Raw genomic sequence first — 23,448 nt, 5'->3', positions numbered from 1 at the left:
GTAACTTGGATAAGCAAGAAGCATAATGTAGTTGCTAGATCCACGGCCGAGGCAGAGTACAGAGGAATGGCACATGGAATTTGTGAATTGTTATGGCTCAGGATTCTTCTCACTGAGATTGGGTTCAAGCCTCAGGGAGCTATGTTATTATACTGCGACAATCAAGCTGCGAGAGAAATAGCAAATAATCCCGTTGAGCTTGATCATACAAAGCATATGGAGGTAGATAGACACTTCATGAAAGAGAAGTTAGATGTTAAATTGATGGATTTTCCATACATGAAGTCTGAAGAACAATTAGCAGATGTGTTAACTCATGTAGTTTCAACAAGGGTGTTTTAAGACTCACTTGACAAGTTGGGCTTAGGAGATATCTATGCACCAACTTAAGGGGGAGTGTTGACACAAGTCAACCATTTAGTTTAGGAATGTAATCCTATAATTTATTTCTTGTATAATTGGGATTCTTATTTTCTGTTATGTGGGATATTGTACAACTCTATATTTACCTCCTAGAGAAAAGAATAAACATACAATTCAAACCCTAAACACTTTTATCTTTCTTGTGAATAAAGACACATCTCTTAGCAGTCGGTTATTTCTATAATTTTGGTTATTTGGACACAAGATTCTTGAGTTCCAATGTTTGGCAATGTTCCTGTCCAAAGTAATCTTTTACTTTTTCGATAATGTCATTCAATTGTACCTTTGTTAGTTGGAAATCCAGAGAAAGATAACTAATAGCATCGTCAACTCTCATCATAAAAGATTATTTCATATCTATATATTTATTTATTTATTTTAATTTATTACAGTTAGACAACTAAAATATAATACTATAAAATGAGTTACTATGGTGGGACCCATTCTCGTAAGAGAAGAAAGACAAAGAAGTAGAGAGAAAAGGGAAAGAAAATAAAGCTACAACATTCAATAGCCATTCATATCTCTCCAAATGAGTAAGAAGAGACTAAACTTGCAAACTAAGGAATCAAAAAAGTGCAAATTTTCCTATGAAATTTCTAATTAAATACTAAAAATCATGAACCAGATTGAGTAGGAGGGACTAATTCATTCATTCTCCCATTTCTGTTGAGTAAACATCTCACATGTCAAGATTTCATAATCGAGCCGATATATACCCCAACTTAACCACTTGCGCAACCAACCGGTAGTTGTTAGGTTTTATCACAAAAAGCCTTGATATTATAGTTGAAACCACTTATGTATAAGTAGTAATATATATTACAAAAATAGCAAGGTTAAGAACCGTGGCCATTGAATTTTTTTTTTTAAGTATTGTAAGTTGGCAGGTTGCACCCAGTTGGCATTATTGTACCCTCTTGGATGCGTGAAGGCCTACAACTTGTTTGGTTCCAATCGGTCAATGGTATATTCAGATGCAATTGTTGCTCGAAGGCTATGTGATTATGGGATTTGTTAATGGAACAAAGTAATTTGTGCCCGGCTCAATTTTCTTCCACCTCTTCAGCAGATTCAGAGGTAACATCAAGTAGTACGTCTTCAAGAACTGAAACCGATGAATATAAAGTCTAGAAAATGCATGATAGGGCACTTATGCAACTCATTACTGCAACACTATCCTCGATCTGCCACAGTTTCTTGTGCAATTGGCAGTACAAGTGCAAGGGATTTATGGATTAGACTTCAAGAACAGTTTGATGTTGTGAGTAAAACTACTATCTTTCAAATGAAGTCAGATCTTCAGACCATCAAGAAAGGCATTGATTCTGTGACCCAACTTGCTAAGAATTAAGGAAGCAAGAGATTTTCTTGCTGCTGCTGGAGCCACATTTGTAGATGCGAACATTGTTATTCTTGCTCTTAATGGCTTGTCATCGAAGTACAACACCTTTAGATGTGTGATCCGTGACAGAGAAAATGTTATTTTCTCAAAGAATTTCGATCCCAATTGACCGATTCGAACCAAAACAATGTAGTTGGTAGTGGAAAATTTAAGGACGGTAGCAGTGTTTTAGGCGGGGAGAGAAGAATAAGATTATGCCATTAAGAGAGGAATGCTAATGCTGGGACGGCAATTGGGGGTGCGAAATTTTTTTTTGCTATTGTAGACGACAAAGAAATAGAAGAAAACCCTAGCACCTAAGGAAGGCCTAGACGAGTGATACCACGTACAATTATGACTTTATGTATTGATATGCAGAAATATTACAATATCTATAGGGTTATATTAATCTCTATTTAAGTAGGAATCCTACACTAATTACAGTTGAAAATTATATTCCTATATTACTGTTGACCTAAAAACTACTTGCCCTAAGTGGCGCTTAGACCAAATAGCTAATGAGCTAACTACGTCATTCGGTTGAATAGGAGGCGTGCCAACTTGGCGACTAAGCTCGGTCAGTGAGTAAATGAATGTGGTGCTAATGGTGTCGAATACACTATTGACTTCTTACCCGAGCGATCGCAGCAGAGGAAGGAACTTGTTTCAGCCTTTGAGTTCTAGAGCCTGAAGACAAGGCTGCTAGTCACTGCGAAGTTCAAGGATCGTCGACACTTGGTTCGACTACTTCAATTATATTTGTGAAAATATAAGTGTGCCGAATCAGTACGAACTCTAAGGACACAAATACTCAAAAAAGATAAGTGTTTTCACTGTAAATGTGGTTCGGTCGCTGCAATGTCAAATTCTGAAATGCATTTGTGAATATCCAATCATAAAATGGGTTCGACTTTCAATGTGCCGAACACCATAACCTGGTAACACCTCACTCACCGAGAAGCTAATAAGATGACCTCTTTCAACAAGGACTCAAAGATTCCTTGCTGAGGGAGACTTGGATATATAGCCAACCAAGCTAGGAGTAGTGTTGTTTCTACAAACTGGAAGGTGCTCCTCAATCACTTGATTTATGGCTCCATTGCTATATCTACATACTCTAAGATGTCATTGGTTGTCAATCACATAGATGTTTATACAACTGAAAGATATGCTTGACGAAGTAAGGATGTCAGTGTTTTTCTCAAAGGTCCGAGAAGGTTCCGTGTAGAGCGGGAATTTGTACAGGGCTTTTGTGTGTTAAATTGAAGGGGCTTTGAATGTTGTAGATTTCTCTTCTATTTATAGGAGTGATTTTCACCTTTTTTCCGAAGTAGAATCCCACGTGGACTGTATTTCGTCAACATTCCTTGATCCAAACTATCTAGTAAACCTGATCCTTTTGTTAAATTCGGCCACTCGTACATGACTTAGGACTCTGCACCTAGCCCTTTCAATGTATTTAATTCATTCCTGATCTTGATCAGTTTCGAACCTAGATTCTTGGAATATTATGAATCTAAATAATGCACATCCCAGTCTTGAATATTATTATTTGATTCAAGACTTAACCGAATCCAATCTTGACTCTCAAAGAATCCAACATTTATTAGGATTCAGCTAACTCACCTTGTGTTGGACTTTTGCTTCAAAAAGACGATCCTGGGAATTCAAGGTTTTTCACTTTGGGTTGAGCCCAAATCAGACTCGGGCCAAGCCCACTATTTTGGGTCCAAAATATTGCGTTCTACAATCATAGAAAATATTCTGGATGAATTAATTATATTCCAACAAAAGGTCATACGTGACAATGGCAACCAACCATGGCCATTGACCCTATTTTATAGTGGTCTAAGTTGGCATGGTTGCACCCAGTGGGTATTTTCGCACCCTTATGGATGTGTGAGGGCCTACAAGTTTGGTTCGGATCGGTCTTTGGGACTACTTAATAACAATTTCATTGATTTTTGCGCAATGGTTACGGTTAAGCCACGTCAATATCTTATATTGATTTTTTTATAGAGGCAAAATGACAAAAAACAAAATGTGAGAAGAGGGGAAAGAAAGGGATGGGAATAGGACGACATAAAATCCTACTCCATTTTCAGGGCTTATTATGTGTGAGGGAAATTGACACACCCCAGCCGAAGTCGAGGCATGCTGGGCGTCACCCGAAAGTGACATAACCAAAGTGTGAATGATATAAAAATGTGGATAAATTAAAATTGAAACTATAACTTATTTAAACTAATAAAGTGAGTGCGCAGTAATGGGTAGAACCCATAGAATACAAATGTTCAAAGCATAGATGACAAGTAGTGCAGTCGAAACTAGAAAAGTACTTAGTACAAAACTGGAAACAATTCCTACATTAAATAGAGATATGTTAGAATCATGGGATGATCCTCGTGTGCCACAGAGTAGGTCGGCTATCTAGGACCTGGAGGGGTGAAAAACAAAAGGGTGAGGGGGCACAAAAATAAAGGTTTGTAAAACACAGTTATTTTCCGAACATACTAACTCCACGCTATAAAACATGTATAGTTTCTGATGCAGGGTGTAGTGGACATAAACAAATTAAAATGATAGATAGAATGGATAGGTAGGGTCCACTATCTCCTAGTGCAAGGTGAGGCCTGAAAACCGTATAAACTTTGGTTCTAGTACTAGCCTACAACGTAGACACTAGAAAGAACAAAGCAGCATACTCTTACAAAGAGAAAGGCACATAAAAACGAGTTTACAATTCAAATATCAATATGATAATTCAAACAACTTCCCCTTCTTCTTTACAAATACAAGTATTTATAGGCTTACAACTTAAAGTGAAAAATATAAAAAGACATAAAAAATAAAGCCTTACAATATAACTCCTAAAAAACTAAATGATTTCATAAAATGTCATTAACCTAGGAATTCCATAAGCCACAAATTTAAAGCTAGATACATGCATTATTACTCTAAAAATGCATGTAGTATATTATAAAACTTAAATCCCAGCTACCAGTAATTTTATGTAATAATGCCTTTAGTCCTTGGCCTGCATCATTCTCGTGGGTTGGAGAGAATTCGTCCTCGAATTCGGATCATCATCTTATTTGGAGCAATAAAATTGAACTTTGCCGGTCCAAATAAATAGATATTTGGAGCATTTAATATTGAATGTTGAAGTGTGAAAAGCACCCTTAATAGCATACCTCGCAACTTTGACATTCTTTTTCATTTGACTTATAATGTCAACCAAAACTTTGGAAATTATGAAGTAGAAGACATCAACCCCAATTAAATCAACATATCCAGAAGTTTCACATGAACTCATTAAATCATGAAACTCCAACTTCAAAAATTCTTTGTAATCAACATTTTTAATAATTAGACAAGATTCCATATCAACATTTCGTAGAACCACATAAGAATTTTGACAGCAAACGTGATAAGTACCATATAGAGAACAATCAAACTCAGGAGGAAGATCAAGATTAAGATCTTCATCTAATGGCATCTGCGACATACTGAATATAGCATTACCCTTGGATCGAGCTAATGCTCTGATACCAACTGATGCAGGGCGCAGTGAACAGAAACAAATTAAAATGACAGATAGCATGGAAAGGTAGGGTCCACTATCTCTTAGTGCAAGGGGAGGCCTGAAAACCCTATAAATTTGGTTTTAGTACCAGCCTACAATGTAGACACTAGAAAGAACAAAGCAGCAAACTTTTACAAAGAGAAAGGCACATAAAAACGAGTTTACAACTCAAATATCAATATGATAATTCAAACAACTTCTCCCTTTCTTCTTTACAAATACAAGTATTCATAGGCTTACAACTTAAAGTGAAAAATGTGAAAGACAAAAAATAAAGGCTTACAATATAACTCCTAAAAAACTAAATGATTTCATAAAATGTCATTAACCTAAGAATTCCATAAGCCACAGATTTAAAGCTAGATACATGCATTATAACTCTAAAAATGCATGTATTATAGTATAAAACTTAAATCCCAGTTGCCAGTAATTTTATGTAATAATGCCTTTAGTCCTTGGCCTGCATTGGTTTCTAGAAAATCATACTACATATAGGTATGAAATTAAATGCTACTCAGCAGTAAATCCAAAACATGCCAAATCACGATATCACGATAGTAGCATAAGTGAAATCAAATGCTCAACAATCTATGATAGCATACCAGTTGGAGTCGCCTAATGCGACCTACACGACTAACCTAATTTGTTCATCAATTTATGCTAGCACATGAGTCGGAGTCGCCTAATGCGACCTGTACAATTGAACTGGGTGTAATATATATATATATATATATATATATACACGCTCTAGTGCTACAATCGCGTGGAGGTTGGCGATAATTGTGGTCACCTACGAGTCGAAGTTGCCTAATGCGACCTGTACGACAGGACTGGCACCTACTTGGATTCAAGGTGAGCGTGCAGTGCGAGAGTTGCACATCACGTGAAGGACTGACCCTGGCCCAGGGCGAGCACTAACACTGGGGTGCAGCAATGATGAGCAGACTACATGAATATATGCATGCTATAATGATTCAATGATTCCAAATAGCATAATAAACTTACCTGTCTATCCCGTAGGATTATTTTAGCATTAACAATGCAACATTTATGAGCAGCTAAAATGCATATGAATATGCCATGACAATATATAATTCTCAACCACAAAACAGCATTTTTAAAATTAAATAAATCAAGACATGTAAGCATAAATCAATTTAAAAGCATTTGTGGAAACTATAAAGTTTATATACATATTTACGGAAAAAAAAAATGCCCACTCACTGATAAGTAGATGGATCGTAGCCCCCTAGCCTTACTTGTCCTCATACGTCCTTAAGAAAAGTCTCCCTTATATGTGAAACAACCAATAATAATTACTTAATTAACACATATACGAAAAAGTTAGGAAAAACTCCCCATAGCTTGGTCAAACGGAAGGTTTGAATAGATGAAAATGTTCTACTCGAAGTCATGGACCCACACATGTCAACCACTTGCCGACCGGAGGCTGGACGCACCCTCATGCGCTGCCCAACCCATGGCCACAGGCGCGGCTACACACAAGCACGCACCTGGCAGAGACTGATAGAAGATAGGGAATATTTTGTCAAAGTTCGCGCAATATTATGTTAAATAGTAACAGAACCCAACGCCGTTAGAATATTTCGTCAATTTTGACACAATATTCTTTGTCTTTTCTTCGTCTTCTCCGATGATCCTCGCCGTCCGCCGCCACTGCCGTCTGGTTTCGCCTGATTCTGGAAAATTTTCAAACTCATATAACTTTTTCATTTCTCAACCATTTTTGACCAACTTTATATGGAAATGAAGCTCTTGAGGAGAAGAAAAATGGTCAAAAAATGGCCTGAAAAAGCCTCACAAGTCTTGACCAACTTTATACCTTTAAAAGCCCAAAAATGGACAAAAAATGGCTTGAAAAAGCCTCACAAGTCTCGGCCTAAAGGTCGACTCCTTGAAACTGTGCTTCTTGATGTTGTCTGCACTCCAAACTTAGCCTAGGGGCTCCAGGGAGTTGTGTGGATGCTCCCATAACCTTCAAAACGTCATAACTCGGCCGGGATCACATTGGAGCAAACTGGTCCGAGTTGGAGCTTCCGAGTTGGCAAGTCTTAGGTTCATGAGGATCAGAGGATCATGATAGTGATATTTTTAAGTTGGATCTGTGAGTGTTTGATGAAGCTCCTTGCAGTTGTAGAGAAGAGGGGGTACGGGTAAGAGAGAGAGAGAGAGAAAGAGAGAGAGAGAGAGAGAGAGAGAGAGAGAGAGAGAGAGAAGATGAGAAAGAGAAACTGACAGCTTTTCTGATTGGTGGAAAAGTGAGGGAAATTGTCTGGTTGGGTGAGAGAATTGGGGAGTGAAAATTAATTCGTGAGGGAAATAGGTACACGGGACTAGTTTTAAAAAGGAAAAGAGATAAGGTTTTTTAGATTTTGGCACAGTAAGTCGTGCACAAAAATTCGCCTCCTTATCAAAAAATGTGTTTCCAACACTGATAAATTAACACACACATGTACCACTCCACCTGTTGTTAACAAACTATAATGTAACGTAACTTTTTCGTTACATATCCGATTTGGGTTAATTCACGCTCATGTGTTCGTAATAACGAGTACTATTTAATTATGATTGCAAGAAAAATAATTTAAAGTTGCATAAACATGTCCACATCACTTTACCAACAAGGGCATAAATGTCAATTTACACACTGTGTGAAATTACATAGAAAATTAGGGTCGGGTCATCATAGAACCAGATATATTATTCTTTCATTTTTTTTTCCATTTCAACTCCATCCCCATTTCCCTTGCAGAAGATCGATTTAATTATCTAAGAAGCTGTTATTCAGTTGAAGGATTCGAACCTCATTTATCAAATATCAAAAGGTATATAAAGCCAGCCGGGATACACCTTACGATTTACAAAAATACAAAAATACAAAAAAAAAAAAAAAAAAAAGGGCTAGCTAATCAGTAACTCCAAAGTAGTAACTGTAGGCTTGTTTGTCCTTGATGTAAACAAGAATTCATTGAGCAGCTACGGGTAATGATAGAATTGAGTAAAGGTTTCTCCGTATCTACAGTAAGACAACCTCGGTTGACAAGTGAGACCATGTAGTTCATGAAAAATGAATCACATGGCAATGTGATAGGCTCACTACTTGAGAGTCCAAACTCTTCCTTAGATATCTTGAGAAGCTCTTGAAAAATGTGGTTAGACAGATAGGATAACGGCAGCACAAAACGCCTCTTGTCAATGGTATATACCACGAAATTTCCTTTTTCACTCACCATATTAGATGTTGTGCTTTTGACTACATTGTTCCTACCTTCTCTCGGGTATGCAATTGCTTTCCACTCCATAAAAGCTCTCTTCTCCCACTTCATAGCATTCTCAATGAGCTTCTTGGGGCTGAGCACCATAGAGTCCATGGTAAACGAAGATACGACCTTGAGAAAAAAGAAGAGAAAAAGTACTTCGAAATATTTTCCAGAATGCAGAATTACTAGTTCTGTTGGTTTGAGAGCTACGGTGGTGTTTCCTTCCTTTATATATTTTCACTTGACACCTTAGACAAACTTTTAATATTCGTAGTTTTCTTAGGGGTGTAATTTTCGATGTAGAGCTGCATGTGATTAGTTATATTGGACTAGATGTTAAGTTCCGTCCTTGCTAACTATTTTTTGGTCAAGAAGATACTTGGTTAAAATACTGTTAGTGGAGAAAATTATATATTATTCCCTTGTGGAGAAAGTTCCGATGTGCAGCAACTATACGCATCTTTGGATATTACTATGAATCATATTACGTTATATCTAGTTGAGTAAAGGCACATCTCTTGGTAGTCGGTTATTTCTATGATTTAGTTATTTCGGCACAAGATTCTTGATTTCCAAAGTACTCTTTTGATTTTTCGATAATGTTATTCAATTGTACCTTTGCTAGTTGGAAATCCGGAGAATGATAATACCAACGACTTAGCGTCCTCCACTCTTATCATAAAAGATTATTTCATATTTATTTATTTAGTTTATTAGGAGAAAACTAAGGTCCTGTTTTATAGGGAATAGAAACTGTAGAATTATTTTAATTCTTGAGTTTTACTATATTATGGGTAAATGAATCATTTCATTCCGTAACTTTCTTTTGCACTTACTTGTAAAGTCAGGAATTGAAAAAGTGCAAGTCTATCCTTAAAATCCATAACCAAATACATAAAAATCAAGAATTAGATTGAGTAGGGGACGAGTTGATTTGATTCCCTTTCCTTCTCTTATTTTATTAAGCTTTCCGATTCATTCTATTTCCCATTTCTATTAAGTAATCATCTCACGTGTCAAGATTTCAAAGTCGGGCATGTGGTTAACTACTGATCGAGGTGATATGTGTCCCAACTTAATCACTTTTATTAGGTTTTATCACAAAGACTTTAGTGTTAATAGTTAGAACCATTCATTTATAGGTCGTAATACATATTAAAAAAATGGGGTTGTTAAACTTTAATCCTAGAAGAAGATTAAAACTTAATAAAAACCTGATATTAGATTGGATATTGATTTTAGTCATTTAATGTGTACTTAATTCAAATTCATATTCTATTTTTCTTTTAATATTTAATAGATATCTTATTTAATGTCATTACATTAAATTTTAAATTTATTATTATACACATTTTAATTCATTAATTTTATTTAACTTCTTCTAATTAGTGTACCTAAACATCCATATCATAATATATTTTACTAAATTAGTGTACCGAAATGTCCGTACTTAAATATATTGTAGTACCTAAATACATTGTAGTGAATTAGTGGCACATAGGAAAATATGCAAAAGCATAAGTGTACCAAAAATTCCGTACCTAAATATATGATACTATACTAGTGTATTGAAATGTCCGTACCTAAATATATTATACTAAACTAGTGTACTGAAATGTTCGTACCTAAACATATTATCTAAACTAGTCTACCAAAATGTTCGTACCTAAATATATTACAATGAATTGGTACAACATAAGACAATATGCAAAAATATAAATGTACCGAAAAATATCTACGAAAATATTTTCTTACATAAGATACTTACTATAATGAGAATTAAAATTTATAATATAATCTTAAAATTTTATTTATGAACACCATAAAATTATAAATAAAAAAAGAGACATTAAATACATATCCTGACATTAAATAGAGTCTAGGGACAAAAATCAATTTTTAATCTTGTATAAGACATTTTTCTAAACTTCATCTTATTTAAGGATTAAAATCTAGTTTTCTATAAAAAAAAAAAAAAAAAGCAAGGTTAGGAACCATTCATTTATATCTATCAAGTTTAAAATAAATAGAAAACTTCATTTTAATCATTGGCAAAAATGACTTTTAAATTAAAATTAAGAGTAAGATCAAAATCTAATTTTAGTCCCTTGATACATTAATAACCTCATTTATTAATTATATTTTGATTTTTTTAAAATAAATTGAGATTGCATTCTTCAAGAACAAACCATATATATGTAATGTTTCCTTTTTGCGCCACAACTTCTGAACTATGCTACTGGAAAAACAAATTAGTTAAATAGATATAGTTGCGCCACAACTTCTGAACTATAGAACTTAAAAACAATAATTAAAGTTGAGAAGCATCGCAGGGCCATCCTGGTTAGTTATGTCTTTGTGTGTCCTAGTAATTAACCAACTGATACGATCTGCTTGGAATCTATATAGTAACAAACTGATAAGATGTCGATCTGTCCTTAAACCACAAGACATAAATATTGCATAGTTTCAAACAGCATCCAATAAGAGTAATCAAGTAAGTATTGCATTGTTCTACATCGAAAATCACTACACCCAAAATAGTGCAAAACTAATGGATTGTCTGAAGTGCCTAAAAATATATATATAAGGGAAACCAATACCGTTGCTTTCCATCCATCTGCACAGTACGAAGTAACAACATTTACCATTCAAGCTTGAAAAATATTTCAAGAATTTATTCTCTTTTTTTCTCTAGCTCATATCTCATATCATCATGGACATGATCGTTATGAGTCCCAAGAGACTAATAAGAATGGCTAGGAAATTGCAGAAGACAGCTGATATGGGGAGGAAGAAAATTTCAAACCCAAGAGTAGTTGGTAACAACTCCAACAATACAGACTGCAACTCGAAGGGCGAAAAGGGTACTTTCGTCATCTACACTGTTGATAAGAAGCGTTACGTGCTACCATTATCTTATTTGCACAACTGCATTTTCCAAAAGCTTTTTAAGCTGTCCGAAGAAGAATTTGGACTCACAAGTAGTCGGCCTATCATCGTGCCATGTGACTCGTTCTTCATGAATTACGTAGTCTCACTCTTCCAACGTGGAATAACTACGGATTTGGAGAAAGCTTTACTGATCAACCCTACCATTAGTAGTAGCTGCTTCATTGGTTCTACTAACTTACATCAAGGCAAAACAGGACAACAATTACTCCTTTCCGGTTACTGATCACCTTATTTCTTTGTATTTTTGTAAATAATCTCTGTCTGGCTTCCTTGCGTATACAATTCATATACTGTGTTGTATTTTGAAAACTGAGAAAAAAGGATTTTTCCTTATACTGTTGCCCCTCTAATGTTATGTTCCATCATAATTAACTAAAGTGTTAAAAACCACCATATTGATCACCATGTAGTTCTTATATTTGATAGTGGATCCTAGTTTCTGTTCCTAGGCGGCCTGAGTTTATTTGTTATTCCTCCAATTATATAGGCGGAATTGGAGGAACCCTAATCATTATACTAAGGGGGTCCCTGCTTTTACAAAATACACATTCCATTCTGAGCAAACCCTATTATTGCTGGAACACTTCCGCTTGTTGAAAGTAGAAGACTCGTTTGTAATTGATTTATTGTAATTTTGGTTTATCAAATCCATTATCCTTATGTCTTATTGTTCTTATGATTTCATAAGTATCTTACGGTTCAATCCATGTGCTTTTTATTTACCATAAAACAAAAATTAAAGAGTGCTAACAATCTTTTCATTTGAACACTTTCGGGTCTCCCTAACCACATTTTTCATGAATGACATGGTCGCACTTGTTAAGCGAGGTTGTCTGACTGTAGATACGGAGAAAGCCTTACTCAATTCTATAGCCAACAGTAGCTGCTCAATTAATTCTAGTTTACATCAAGGGCAAACAAATCTACAATTACTACTTTACTATTATTGATAAGTCAGCCTTTTTCTTTTTTTTTTTTGTAAAGCTATATTCTACATAAAGAGTAAAGGGGAATCCGAACGTAGTGATTTGAACCCTGTCTTTTTTTTTCTTTTAAAAAAACGATATTATCTACACTAAGAGGGAGAGAATGGTCTTAGCCTCACAATGGGCTAGCAATAATGTGGTTCAAATTCATCTTTGGTGAGAATTGAACCTAAGAGCTCTCCCTTACAAGTGAAGAGGAATAACACTAGACCGTAGTACTAAATGGCAACCCCACCTTTTTTTGTATTGGTGTATTTTTGTATAGAGAACTAGTCATGTACTTTTTATGTGATATATAGCTAGGGGAGACACTTCTTTTAAAATGCATGTAGTCTTTCCCATGCATGATTCATTATGTATACTTGATTACAGCTTCTCCGCAGATAAATCAATCTTTTGCAACGGACGAGCATAGGGTTGAAAGAGACAATGAATAATCTAATATATTTTTGTCCTTCGTCCCCTGAAAATAAAATGCTCTTGGTCATTGTCAACATGGGTGCCATATTGACACGTGGAGCCTAGTCATTGTCCACATGGGTAACACGTCATCATTTAATGGAGGGTCTGATAGAAAACTTAATGGATGTATAAAAGTGTCACATAATTACAACTTTAGGTACTAGACTTGGACAGGAAAAAAAAACAAAACTTGATGTATTCTGATAACAACTATTCATTCTCAAGGGGAACAAGTCCTTTCAGATACAAAATCAATCACTTAACAGCTTCTGCAGTAGAGCTATCCAAACAGAGAAGCGATGCCACCATCATCTTGTTTTGGAGTAGTGGGTGAAGTCCAACGACTCCTTATAAATTAAGGATGCTTGTTCTTTAAGACACTGAAACCTATTCGGTAAGGAGTCAAAGGTTTCCTATTTTCTTCGAGTCCTTAAAATCTAAGGATTGGCACGTGCATAAGTACTCATACTCCTAAGGATGCAATATACCAATATGTATTCCTAGATATCCTCTGCGATTCTTTTGGTTTATACGGATTCCATATCTTAAAAGATCTCTATCTCGACTAGTATAAATACACCCTTCTAGGGATCATCTCTTATAACGCAATTAGCGCACACTTATTCTTTAACCTACTACTTGAGTCTCGTAATATTGCTTACTAACCTGACCGTTGGAGAGCCTTTGACTGGCACACACCCAGTGTGGATGCAAATTTCTTCCTCCTTGTTCTTGGACAAAATTGCACCTACAAAACAAATAATATAACACCTTAGGTCAAGGCCAAGAGCCTCACACGACCACGATGAACGAGGGGGCTTTGGCCGAAGAACCTCTGATGCCAAAGTTAGAATTTTGAGGGAAAACTGTTTGGAGAATTTTGAGAAATTAGCAAGAGAATTGGAATTGAGTTTTGGAGAAAATAAAGGTTTTTATATAGGGTTGTAGCCGGCCCTTTTGGGGAGGATGGGGACCAGCCACTTGGATGGTTTTTTGGGTGAGATTCATGATTTGTTAGCTAATTAATAAATTAATTAAGTAATAAATCAATTAATTAGCTAATTAATATAATTAGAAAGGAATGATTTGGGGGTTACCTTGTGGAGAGGATTTCATGAGGATGGACAAAATAGGTTTTGAATAAATACCTATTTTGGGCACTTTTGACTTGATTGAGGGATGATTGTCCATTGCTCGCACGTAGGAGTTCCGGTGTTGCTCAAGGGTAATTTTGTCTTTTTCACCCTAGAATCAACGTGTTGCCTCCATATTTTTCTCGATTATTTTTGGCTCTACAAATGCCCCCACACCTGTTGGGTTGCTCGTAGAAAATGGCAGCTGGTGTAGAGATTTTCTTGCTTTAGGAAACTTAAGATTGTTTCCTACTTTGGTGTAGATTCCCTCTTTAATAGGAAATTAGATCCTTCTAGGTAAGGGAAATAAATTTCTCCCAAAGCTTATTTAAGTCCACCTTAAGTGGATTATTAAATCAACTTTGGAAAACAATTTATTCTACCCTACAAGACAAAGAAAGCTTAAAGGATACCTATTCCCCTTCCTCTAGCAATCTTCTACATCTTGCCCATGCAAAAGATCGTCTTTCGTTGCTTGCTTCATCTTCACATCGCTTCCAGGTAAGAAAAAATTAATTTTTCTTGTGTTCTTAATTTTTTGGGAGCCTCGGGGCTTGAATTTTGGCTCAACAGGGGTTAGGGAGGCTTGAAAAAGTGGTTGAAAAGTTATGGCACAGTGGTTGAAAAGTCATAGCACAGTGAATGCCATGGGGTTGGTGTGTGGCTGGCACGAGTCAGGAAACTGGGGGCTGGATTAGGATTGGTGCGGGCTAGGCTTGATGAGTTGGGTCAGGGTCTTGGCCCATGCGAGAAAGGGAGAGAGAGAACACGGGGCGTTAGCCCCTTTCCATTTGGTTTGGGCTGTGAGGCCTGCAGACCGAGAGGCCTGATTTGTCTCTTTTTTTTTTCTTTTTTTCTTTTTGGGCTTAGGCTTTTGTCCGAGAGAGGGGAAAGAGACCGAGAGCTTGGGCCTGTTTGTTCCAAGCCATCCCTTCTGTTTTTTTGGCCATTTAACGAATCTTCCTTGCATCTTTGTAGAATTTCTTCAAGCATGTCTTCCTCGAGCCACAAGAATGATGATGGTGTGCCGCCATTGTATAGCCAAGGTAGTCTTTGAGCAAGATTGGCTACTTCAAAACTTCAAGGCTGCTCATTTCAAAATTAGCTCCGCTGACATGTTTAGAGACTTCTTTGAGGCATATTGGCACACCATTCTGTCAGAAGTGCACGTGAAAAATGTGAAGGATGGTAGCAGCCGTGAGCCTTGTAGTGGGGCTCAGAGAGCTATCAAGTTTCATCCTTATTATTTTGTATTGGGATTTACTTTTCCCATGCCTTGTTTCTTCCAAGGAGTACTTTGTTCCATGAGATGTGCCCCTACTCAATGTTCTCTGAATGTGGTTTATTTAATGGTGGGATTCCACAATCTAAGCCAATTCTTTGACTTAGATCTAACCGTCAACGAATTTTGGTACTTCTTTGACATAGGCCATATTGAGGGAGTTGGACAGCTGCGATCTCGCCACAGGATTTTTGACAATTCAAGCAAGGGAGATCATGATTGGGCCAAGGAAACTTTGGAGATAAGCGGAGAATATGAGTTTGATTCTTTCCTTAAGTTGTGTATTCCAACTGTCATCATATCAAGCTGTTTGACCTCTCGGCTACTTTGTATTTGGGTCAAGTTGCTCTTTAATTTTTTTTTTATTGTTTCCTACTTTTGTAGATTCAGAGTTTAGCTCAACTCTTAAGACTTCTCCAGACATGAAGAAAGTGCATGTTGCTCTTGGTATCCTTTTCGAGTACCGGGAGTGGCGTTAGCTGCTTAGTCCTCTTCGTAGAGTGAAATGTGGGCTACCTCTAAAAGAGGAGATACAAGGAATCAAGGCTGAGGTGTTGGCTCATCCTATCATTATGGTGGAGCTTGCTACAAATAAAGGTGCAAAGAAAAGGTATTCCTCGCTTACTCAAGAGATGGTTGCTGAGAAGAAACTGAAGATTTCCTTTGCTACTCGTAAGGGTTTACCAACTGCTCCCAAGTTTGTGATTAACTTGACTTCTTCTAAAGGTGAGAAAGATGAGGTTGCTAGATTTGTGCCGGTAACGCCTGCCAAACAAAGATGGCTAGTTTGATTGCTGATAGGATTACTTAGCGTAGAAGTTTGATAGGAGCATATTTATGCGACTTAAATGGCTTGTTCTCGTACATTTACGTTATGTTTCTTTAGTTATTTTAGTACTTTAAGCTATTTTCGTGTGTTTGTAGGTCCAAAGGGCTAAAGGAGCAAAAAGATGCATTTTGGAGACTTTTGGAGCACTTTTGGGCTAAGGACGGATAACTTATGCTTGAAGCCAAAGTGTTGGACGAAATTGAAGACCTAATTGGAGCCAAAGTGTTGGAACCTTGTTCTCTTTAGTTTTAGGACATTTAAACCTTTCCTAATCCCAATCATGCCATGCATAACACACATCCATTCTAACACATTGTCATTGCACATGCATTTCCTTCATTAGTTAAACCACATGCACTTATCACTTATCATCACCACATATCATATCACTTAATCACTTATCACTTATCATCACCACTTAACCACTTATCATATCATAACCACATATCATATCACTTATCACCTATCACTTAACATATCATCCACCTACTTCACCTACAACATCCACCTACTTCACCTACAACATCCACCTACTTCACCTACAACATCCACTTCACCTACAACATCCACCTACTTCACCTACAACATCCACCTACTTCACCTACAAATGACATAGCCATATGTTCCCTCCACTACTCCTATAAATACCCTTGCATTCATTCATTCATGGACATCTCATTTCATACACAACACATTACAAACACATTCTCCCTTCCCTAGCCAAACATCTCATTCACAACACAACACCCCTCAAACACTTCCATTATTCCCTAGCCGTGAGCTTCCCATCCATTCCCTTATAATCCAAACACCACTCCTCATCCATTTCCATAATCCCCCAAACCTCACCTTAGACCTTGTGCTACAACAACGAGGAAGATAAGAGGGCCTAAACGTTCATACAATTCAAGTGTGAGTTGTTGGAATGTTTAGGTGTTTCTTTGATTTCAAAGTTTAAATTTAATTCTCTTTGTTTTGTACGTATGAGGAATGGAAGAGAAGAGTGCCTAAACGTTCATACAATTCAAGTTTGAGTTGTTGGAATGTTTAGGTGATTCTTTGACTTCAATGTTTCATTTTAATTCTCTTTGTTTTGTGCGTATGAGGAATGGAAGAGAAGAGTGCCTAAACGTTCATACAATTCAAGTTTGAGTTGTTGGAATGTTTAGGCGTTTCTTTGATTTCAAAGATATGAGGAAATAAAACCCCCTTTAGCTAGGGGGTGATTCGAAACTATGTTTATATTTGCAATATGAATTGATTAACTTTCATTGGAATTTCATAAGTTGTTGATTCAATTTGTTTAACCGTTTGATTGATAACTTATTTATGTATGTTTATTAAGAATGCGCGCTTAATTTTCATGCATGAATATGACGCTAGAATATAAGTGAATTTCACCTAATCGTTATGAACTTATATTCACAAGTAGTGGAGGTTGCTTATAAACAATCGCGTTAAACGAATTCTTGGCATAAGTTTCATGCGTATTCCATAGTAACGAATGCCTCGTCAACACTTATAGTTTTCATGTTGCTTAATGATCTTTGATTGTATCTTTATTGTGCTGTTCACGTAAAGGACTTTTGGAGAATGTTGTGAATTGCGTTGCGCTAACCCATCCAATTCATTAACTTAAGGAAAACTTGACGGTTAATTTAAGCGGACCTAATTAACCCGGAGTGTTGAGTTTCATAATTTATCGAAAGACCAACTGAGAATCAATCTTGTATGCAAGTGTAACATGTGTGGAGAAGAACCCCTTGGCTATTCCATCATCCATATTTTCATCACATTTATATTTACGTTTTGCCTTTAATTACAATTTGTGCAATTTAGCTAATTTCGTCAAATCAAACCCCCCATTTACTTTCCTGTTCTTTAGTGCTTAGAATCTGTTTAGTTTATGTTTTAAAGTATTTTTTTGTTTTTTGGTTTGTCTTAGTGTTTTAAACTTTAATTTTGCATTCTTTGAGTCTAGTTTAGTGTTTTAAACTTTATTTTACGTTTTTGAGTCAGTTTCCAGGAGATTTGCAATCCCTCCTAATCCCCGGTCCAGAACGATCCCTATTTATACTTATACTACAAATCGACAAAAAGAGGGTTTAATTTGTGCGCGTATAAATCTCGCATCAAATTTTGATGGTTGAAGAAAGGGTCCAAAAAGTTGAATATGGCCCTAAGTTTTGTGTGATTTTCCCTTGGGTGTTCAAAGTTGACTTCTGCGTTCTTAAGGGAATTCTAAGTGCCTAATTCAATACTTTGCTCACTATTGCTTTAAGAATGTTTGTTTATCCTTCACCTTTCATTGTTAGCCAATACCCTAGCCCCGTTACTACCATTTGACTTCTATATTGAGTGTTATGTATTTCAATTGTGGAGTTTGAACTTGGTATGAGCTTATGGTGTCACTGGTTCTCGCGTCTAAGTAGTAGCATTCCATTCATGAGATCATATCTAAACATGCTTATTAACTCCAGAAAATGCTTTCCTTATTATAACATATGTGAGTGTTCGTCTACATGTTTACATCAATCTTCTCACATATACCTAGTGTAGGGTGTGTAGTCAGAAAATCTGTGTGAAAAACGAGAGTACATCTAGTAAGAAATTGAGGGAATTCTCTAAAGGCATGTTACTACATTTGAAATGTGTTTTAATTGCTTAATTGTGAACTAGTATGTGGTGACTATGATTAAGAATGTACTTAAGTGTAAAGATGGCTCAAATCTGTGAGAATAATGATTTTTAACTTGTCATGTGCATTGGAAGTCCCTGATACGATTGTTGGAAGGTGTAGGTTGTGTTTTGTTCTTTTTGTTTTGTTTTTCTGTTTTGCTCGAGGACTAGCAAAAGCTAAGTGTGGGGGTATTTGATAGGAGCATATTTATGCGACTTAAATGGCTTGTTCTCGTACATTTACGTTATGTTTCTTTAGTTATTTTAGTACTTTAAGCTATTTTCGTGTGTTTGTAGGTCCAAAGGGCTAAAGGAGCAAAAAGATGCATTTTGGAGACTTTTGGAGCACTTTTGGGCTAAGGACGGATAGCTTATGCTTGAAGCCAAAGTGTTGGACGAAATTGAAGACCTAATTGGAGCCAAAGTGTTGGAACCTTGTTCTCTTTAGTTTTAGGACATTTAAACCTTTCCTAATCCCAATCATGCCATGCATAACACACATCCATTCTAACACATTGTCATTGCACATGCATTTCCTTCATTAGTTAAACCACATGCACTTATCACTTATCATCACCACATATCATATCACTTTATCACTTATCACTTAACATATCATCCACCTACTTCACCTACAACATCCACCTACTTCACCTACAAATGACATAGCCATATGTTCCCTCCACTACTCCTATAAATACCCTTGCATTCATTCATTCATGGACATCTCATTTTCATACACAACACACCACAAACACTTCCATCTTCTCCCTAGCCGTGAGTCTCTCCATTTTCTGCACCATTCCCTTCCCTTTCTCCTCCATTTCTTCCATTTCCATAATCCCCCAATCCATTCAACACACCAACAACATCCCTTAGTCCTTGTGCTACAACGAAGACGAAGAGAAGAGGGCCTAAACGTTCATACAATTCACGTTTGAGTTGTTGGAATGTTTACGTGTTTCTTTGATTTCAATGTTTAAATTCAATTCTCTTTGTTTTGTAATATGAGGAATGGAAGAGAAGAGTGCCTAAACGTTCATACAATTCAAGTTTGAGTTGTTGGAATGTTTAGGTGTTTCTTTGATTTCAAAGTTATGAGGAACTAAACCCTTTTTGGCTAGGGGTGATTTCAATACCATGTTTATTTATGTGATATGAATTGATGAATTCCGGTTATGAACTCTTGATTCGTGAATGCAATTGGCTTAACTATTTGATGATTAACTTATTTGTGTTTGTTAGGGTCGACACTTAATTAGCATGCATGAATATGTGGCTAAAGTTTAAGAAGGTTTCACATAATCGTTACTAACTTATACTTGAAAGTAGTGAAGGTCGCTTGTCACGATCGCGTTAAGTTTAATTCTTAGCATGAGTAACATGATGTCATAGTTGCAAATGCTTTGTCAATGCTTATGGTTTTCATTATTCTTAATGATCTTCGATTGTATCTCTATTATGATGACATGTAGGGAACTTTTGAGAATGTTTTGGGTTGTCGAATGATGCCATCCAATCCAATAATATAAGGAAAATCTGAGGGTTAACTAGTGATGTCACGGTTAATTTGGGGCATTGTCGTTCATAATTCAATGAAGGAATAACTGGAAATTGATTCATATGCATAAATATCATGTGTAGAGAAAGAACCCTTAGCTAGCTTCCCATCCATTCATTTCCGTCAAATCCATATTTACAATTTGTTTTGTTTCCAAGTATTCATTTTAGTTTAAATTCGTCCAAATCCAATCCCCCCCTATTTCGTTGAAGTCTTAGTCTTAATCTTTCTTATTTTTAGTTTTGCTTTCTTCGAGCATTAAATAGTGTTTTATATTGTGTTTTTATGTTTTTAAGTCAATTTAGAAGGTTTTAGCAAGCCCTCCTAATCCCCGGTCTAGAACGATCCCTCACTTATCCATTCTACTACAATTGTCAAACGAGGGTTTAATTTGAGTGTCAAGTAAATTTCGCATCAAAGTTCTGCCGTGCCCCCTATGTCGAAGTTTGTACCAAAACGTCCGTTTGGGGCTAAGTCTAGTTCACCTTTGGAGTGGCTTGCAACTATGAAGAACGACAAGGTGTCTTCCCTTGCTAAGGTGGTGCCAAAACCTGTTCCCTCTACTATTGAGATCAATTCGTCTGCTAAGAAGAAGAAGACCACTCGTACGGGCAGCTGTGAGAAATCCTCCAGGCCTATTTGTAGGGAAGCTACTGAGATTTGTATGGTTTTGAAATCAACTTTGCTCGAGGACATAGATGTATATGCCAAATTTGTCGATGGTGTCAAAGGAATTGTTGGCGCAAGTTCCTTCGCAAAGCATACGATTGAGTACAAAAGGACTGCTCTGCTGGCTATGATGCAGAAAACGACGATTTTGGCAGCTGAGTCTATGTTCCTTGATCAAGAGGATACCAAAGCTACCAAGGAGGTAGCAAGAACTTTGGCAACCAAAGCTTACTCATAGGCCAAGAAAGTCAAAAGGTTGGAATCTAAACTTGTTGCTTTAAAGGGGTTTAACATCTCTGCCCCTACTTCTCTATAGCTTGAGACTGTTCGCCAAAAGATTGTGGATTTGAAGACTAGGCTTGACGCGATCCAAGTAAAGTATGAATGTGTAGAGAAGAAGATCGATTGTTACATACCTCATATCCAAGATCTTGAGCGTGCCATCTCTGAATTTCGCTCCACTGCTTATGCAAAGGATGAAGAACTTATCGCTGCTTACAACCAAGTGATCCACTTCAAGAAGGTCGTTGATAGGCTTGAGCCTCAAATGTTGGAACTCCAAGGTGCTTTGAAGATCAACGACAGTTTAGAGTCAAGCTGATTTCTACAAGTTGGGTTATGTAGACTATCTCTTTGGGCAGCCATTTGACTTTGAGTTTTCTGGTAAAGACTTTGAGACCTTCTCTATTTCTCCGAAAGACTTGCTTGCCTTCACTTTTGAGTCTTTTATTGGTGAAATGGTCGGAGAAGTTGGTGCCTAAGCTGGGGTAACTGGTGGTGAAGCATCAGATGGTGCTGCTGTTGAGAGCATTGCAGCTGCTGAAGGTGTGGCGACTAAGTAGCTATAAGATGTCCAAGCTGCTAAAGAGTAGTTTTCTAGGTAGCTGATGCGTGATTTATACGCACACAAATTAAACCCTCTTTTCGTTAAATTGTAGTATATGTATAAGTAGGGATCGTTCTAGACCGGGGATTAGGAGGGATTGTTAACCACTTGGATTTGACTCAAAAACGTAAAATAACAATATGAAACACTATACTAGACTCAAAGAATGCAAAACTAAACTTTAAAACACTAAGGGCCCGTTTGTTTGATAGGATTAAGGAGGACTGGACTGGACTGGACTATAGTCCCTTGTTTGGTCTGCTGCAGGATTTGGTTTAATGAGATTAGGTGGGATTCGCTCGGATTAAACACCTCCTTAGGAGGTCTTATCCAGGATCCCCAAAATTGGGCGGATTCGTAAGCCCAGAGAAAATCGCGAGGGTGACTTCCTGCTCGTCCTCCTTGCCGTCGCTCATCGTCGTCTTCCCTCATCGTCGTCTTGCCCTCGCTCATCGTCGTCTTCCTCACCCTCATCTCTGCATCTTCCTCATCTGCATCTGCTCGCCCTCATCTGCTCTGAGTTGTCTGGTAAACTTCGAATCTTCGATTTATTTCGTCATTTGTTTTGCAGATCGTGATATTACTGAGCTTTATTTGATTTTGTTGTTTTGGGTTTGAGAAATTTTGAATCCTAGACCTCTGCACTTGAACAAATTAGGGTTTTGATTTTTAGGTCAAATTGAGATTGATTAGAGCATCTGAACTTCACTAAAATTCACTGTCAATCTGCAACCTTGGTAGAAGTAGCCTGCTTAGCATGTTGGGTATGTTGATTATGATGTTGTTAGGATTCGGAAGTACATTGGCTTTTGTGGGTTTTATTTGGCTTAAGAAATGGTTATCGGCTTGGTAAATGGTTATCTGCAACCTTGGTAAATGGTTGTCGGCTTAAGAAATCATATGTGGGTTTTATTTGGATTAAATCCTATTTTAGGAGTTTGCTGCTGCAAAAGCAGATGTAAGTGAGATGAAACATGAAATTGGGTTTGGCAGTTGAGAATTGAGCTGAGAAAATGGGGTAGTGTTTCACTTTATCATCCTTTTGTGTTCAATCTGATGTTGTTAGGATTCGGAAGTACATTGGCTTTTGTGTTTTGGTAGTTATAATGCTTTGATTTGTTCGCTTTAATTTTGGATTTCCATATGAATGTTCATCTGTTGAATGCAAATTATGTTACTTTTGGTAAATGGTTATCGGCTTAAGAAATCAAAGTGGCTTAAGGATCAACTTTGTTGTTATAAAATTGCCTTTGCTAGATAACTCGTGTATACAACTTACAAGTACTCCTATATTAATTTGTTTAGTGAATATGATAAATTGTTGTATATTTA

The 23,448-nt window shown here is 36.7% G+C and overlaps 2 protein-coding genes across 2 annotated transcripts; one reads left to right on the top strand and one right to left on the bottom strand.

Annotated features, from left to right (window-relative positions):
* Positions 1–1,469: 1,469 nt before the first annotated feature.
* Positions 1,470–8,785, bottom strand: LOC137744465 (auxin-responsive protein SAUR68-like). The gene is made up of 3 exons (XM_068484272.1): positions 8,446–8,785; positions 5,246–5,362; positions 1,470–1,531 (listed from the first exon to the last, which is right to left on the bottom strand). The coding sequence occupies exons 1-3, from the start codon at positions 8,783–8,785 to the stop codon at positions 1,470–1,472; spliced, it is 519 nt and encodes a 172-aa protein (XP_068340373.1).
* Positions 8,786–11,429: 2,644 nt separating this feature from the next.
* LOC137744464 (auxin-responsive protein SAUR67-like) lies at positions 11,430–11,852 on the top strand. The gene has a single exon (XM_068484270.1). It carries the CDS (start codon positions 11,430–11,432, stop codon positions 11,850–11,852), a length of 423 nt encoding a protein of 140 aa, XP_068340371.1.
* The last annotated feature ends 11,596 nt before the right edge of the window (positions 11,853–23,448 follow it).

The sequence above is a fragment of the Pyrus communis genome, chromosome 9, assembly GCF_963583255.1.
Source record: "Pyrus communis chromosome 9, drPyrComm1.1, whole genome shotgun sequence".
Classification (NCBI taxonomy): Eukaryota; Viridiplantae; Streptophyta; class Magnoliopsida; order Rosales; family Rosaceae; genus Pyrus; species Pyrus communis.
Note: the sequence above shows the minus strand (reverse complement) of the source record. Positions and strands in the feature narration are given on the sequence as shown.

Coding starts and splice junctions, on each gene's coding strand:
- LOC137744465 (XM_068484272.1), bottom strand. CDS start 8,785: ATGGACTCTATGGTGCTCAGCCCCAAGAAGCTCATTGAGAATGCTATG. Junction 5,363..8,445: donor GGTCTCACTTGTCAACCGAG/GTTGTCTTACTG, acceptor GCCCTGCATCAG/TTGGTATCAGAGCATTAGCT. Junction 1,532..5,245: donor GTTTGATTGTTCTCTATATG/GTACTTATCACG, acceptor CATCGGTTTCAG/TTCTTGAAGACGTACTACTT.
- LOC137744464 (XM_068484270.1), top strand. CDS start 11,430: ATGGCTAGGAAATTGCAGAAGACAGCTGATATGGGGAGGAAGAAAATT.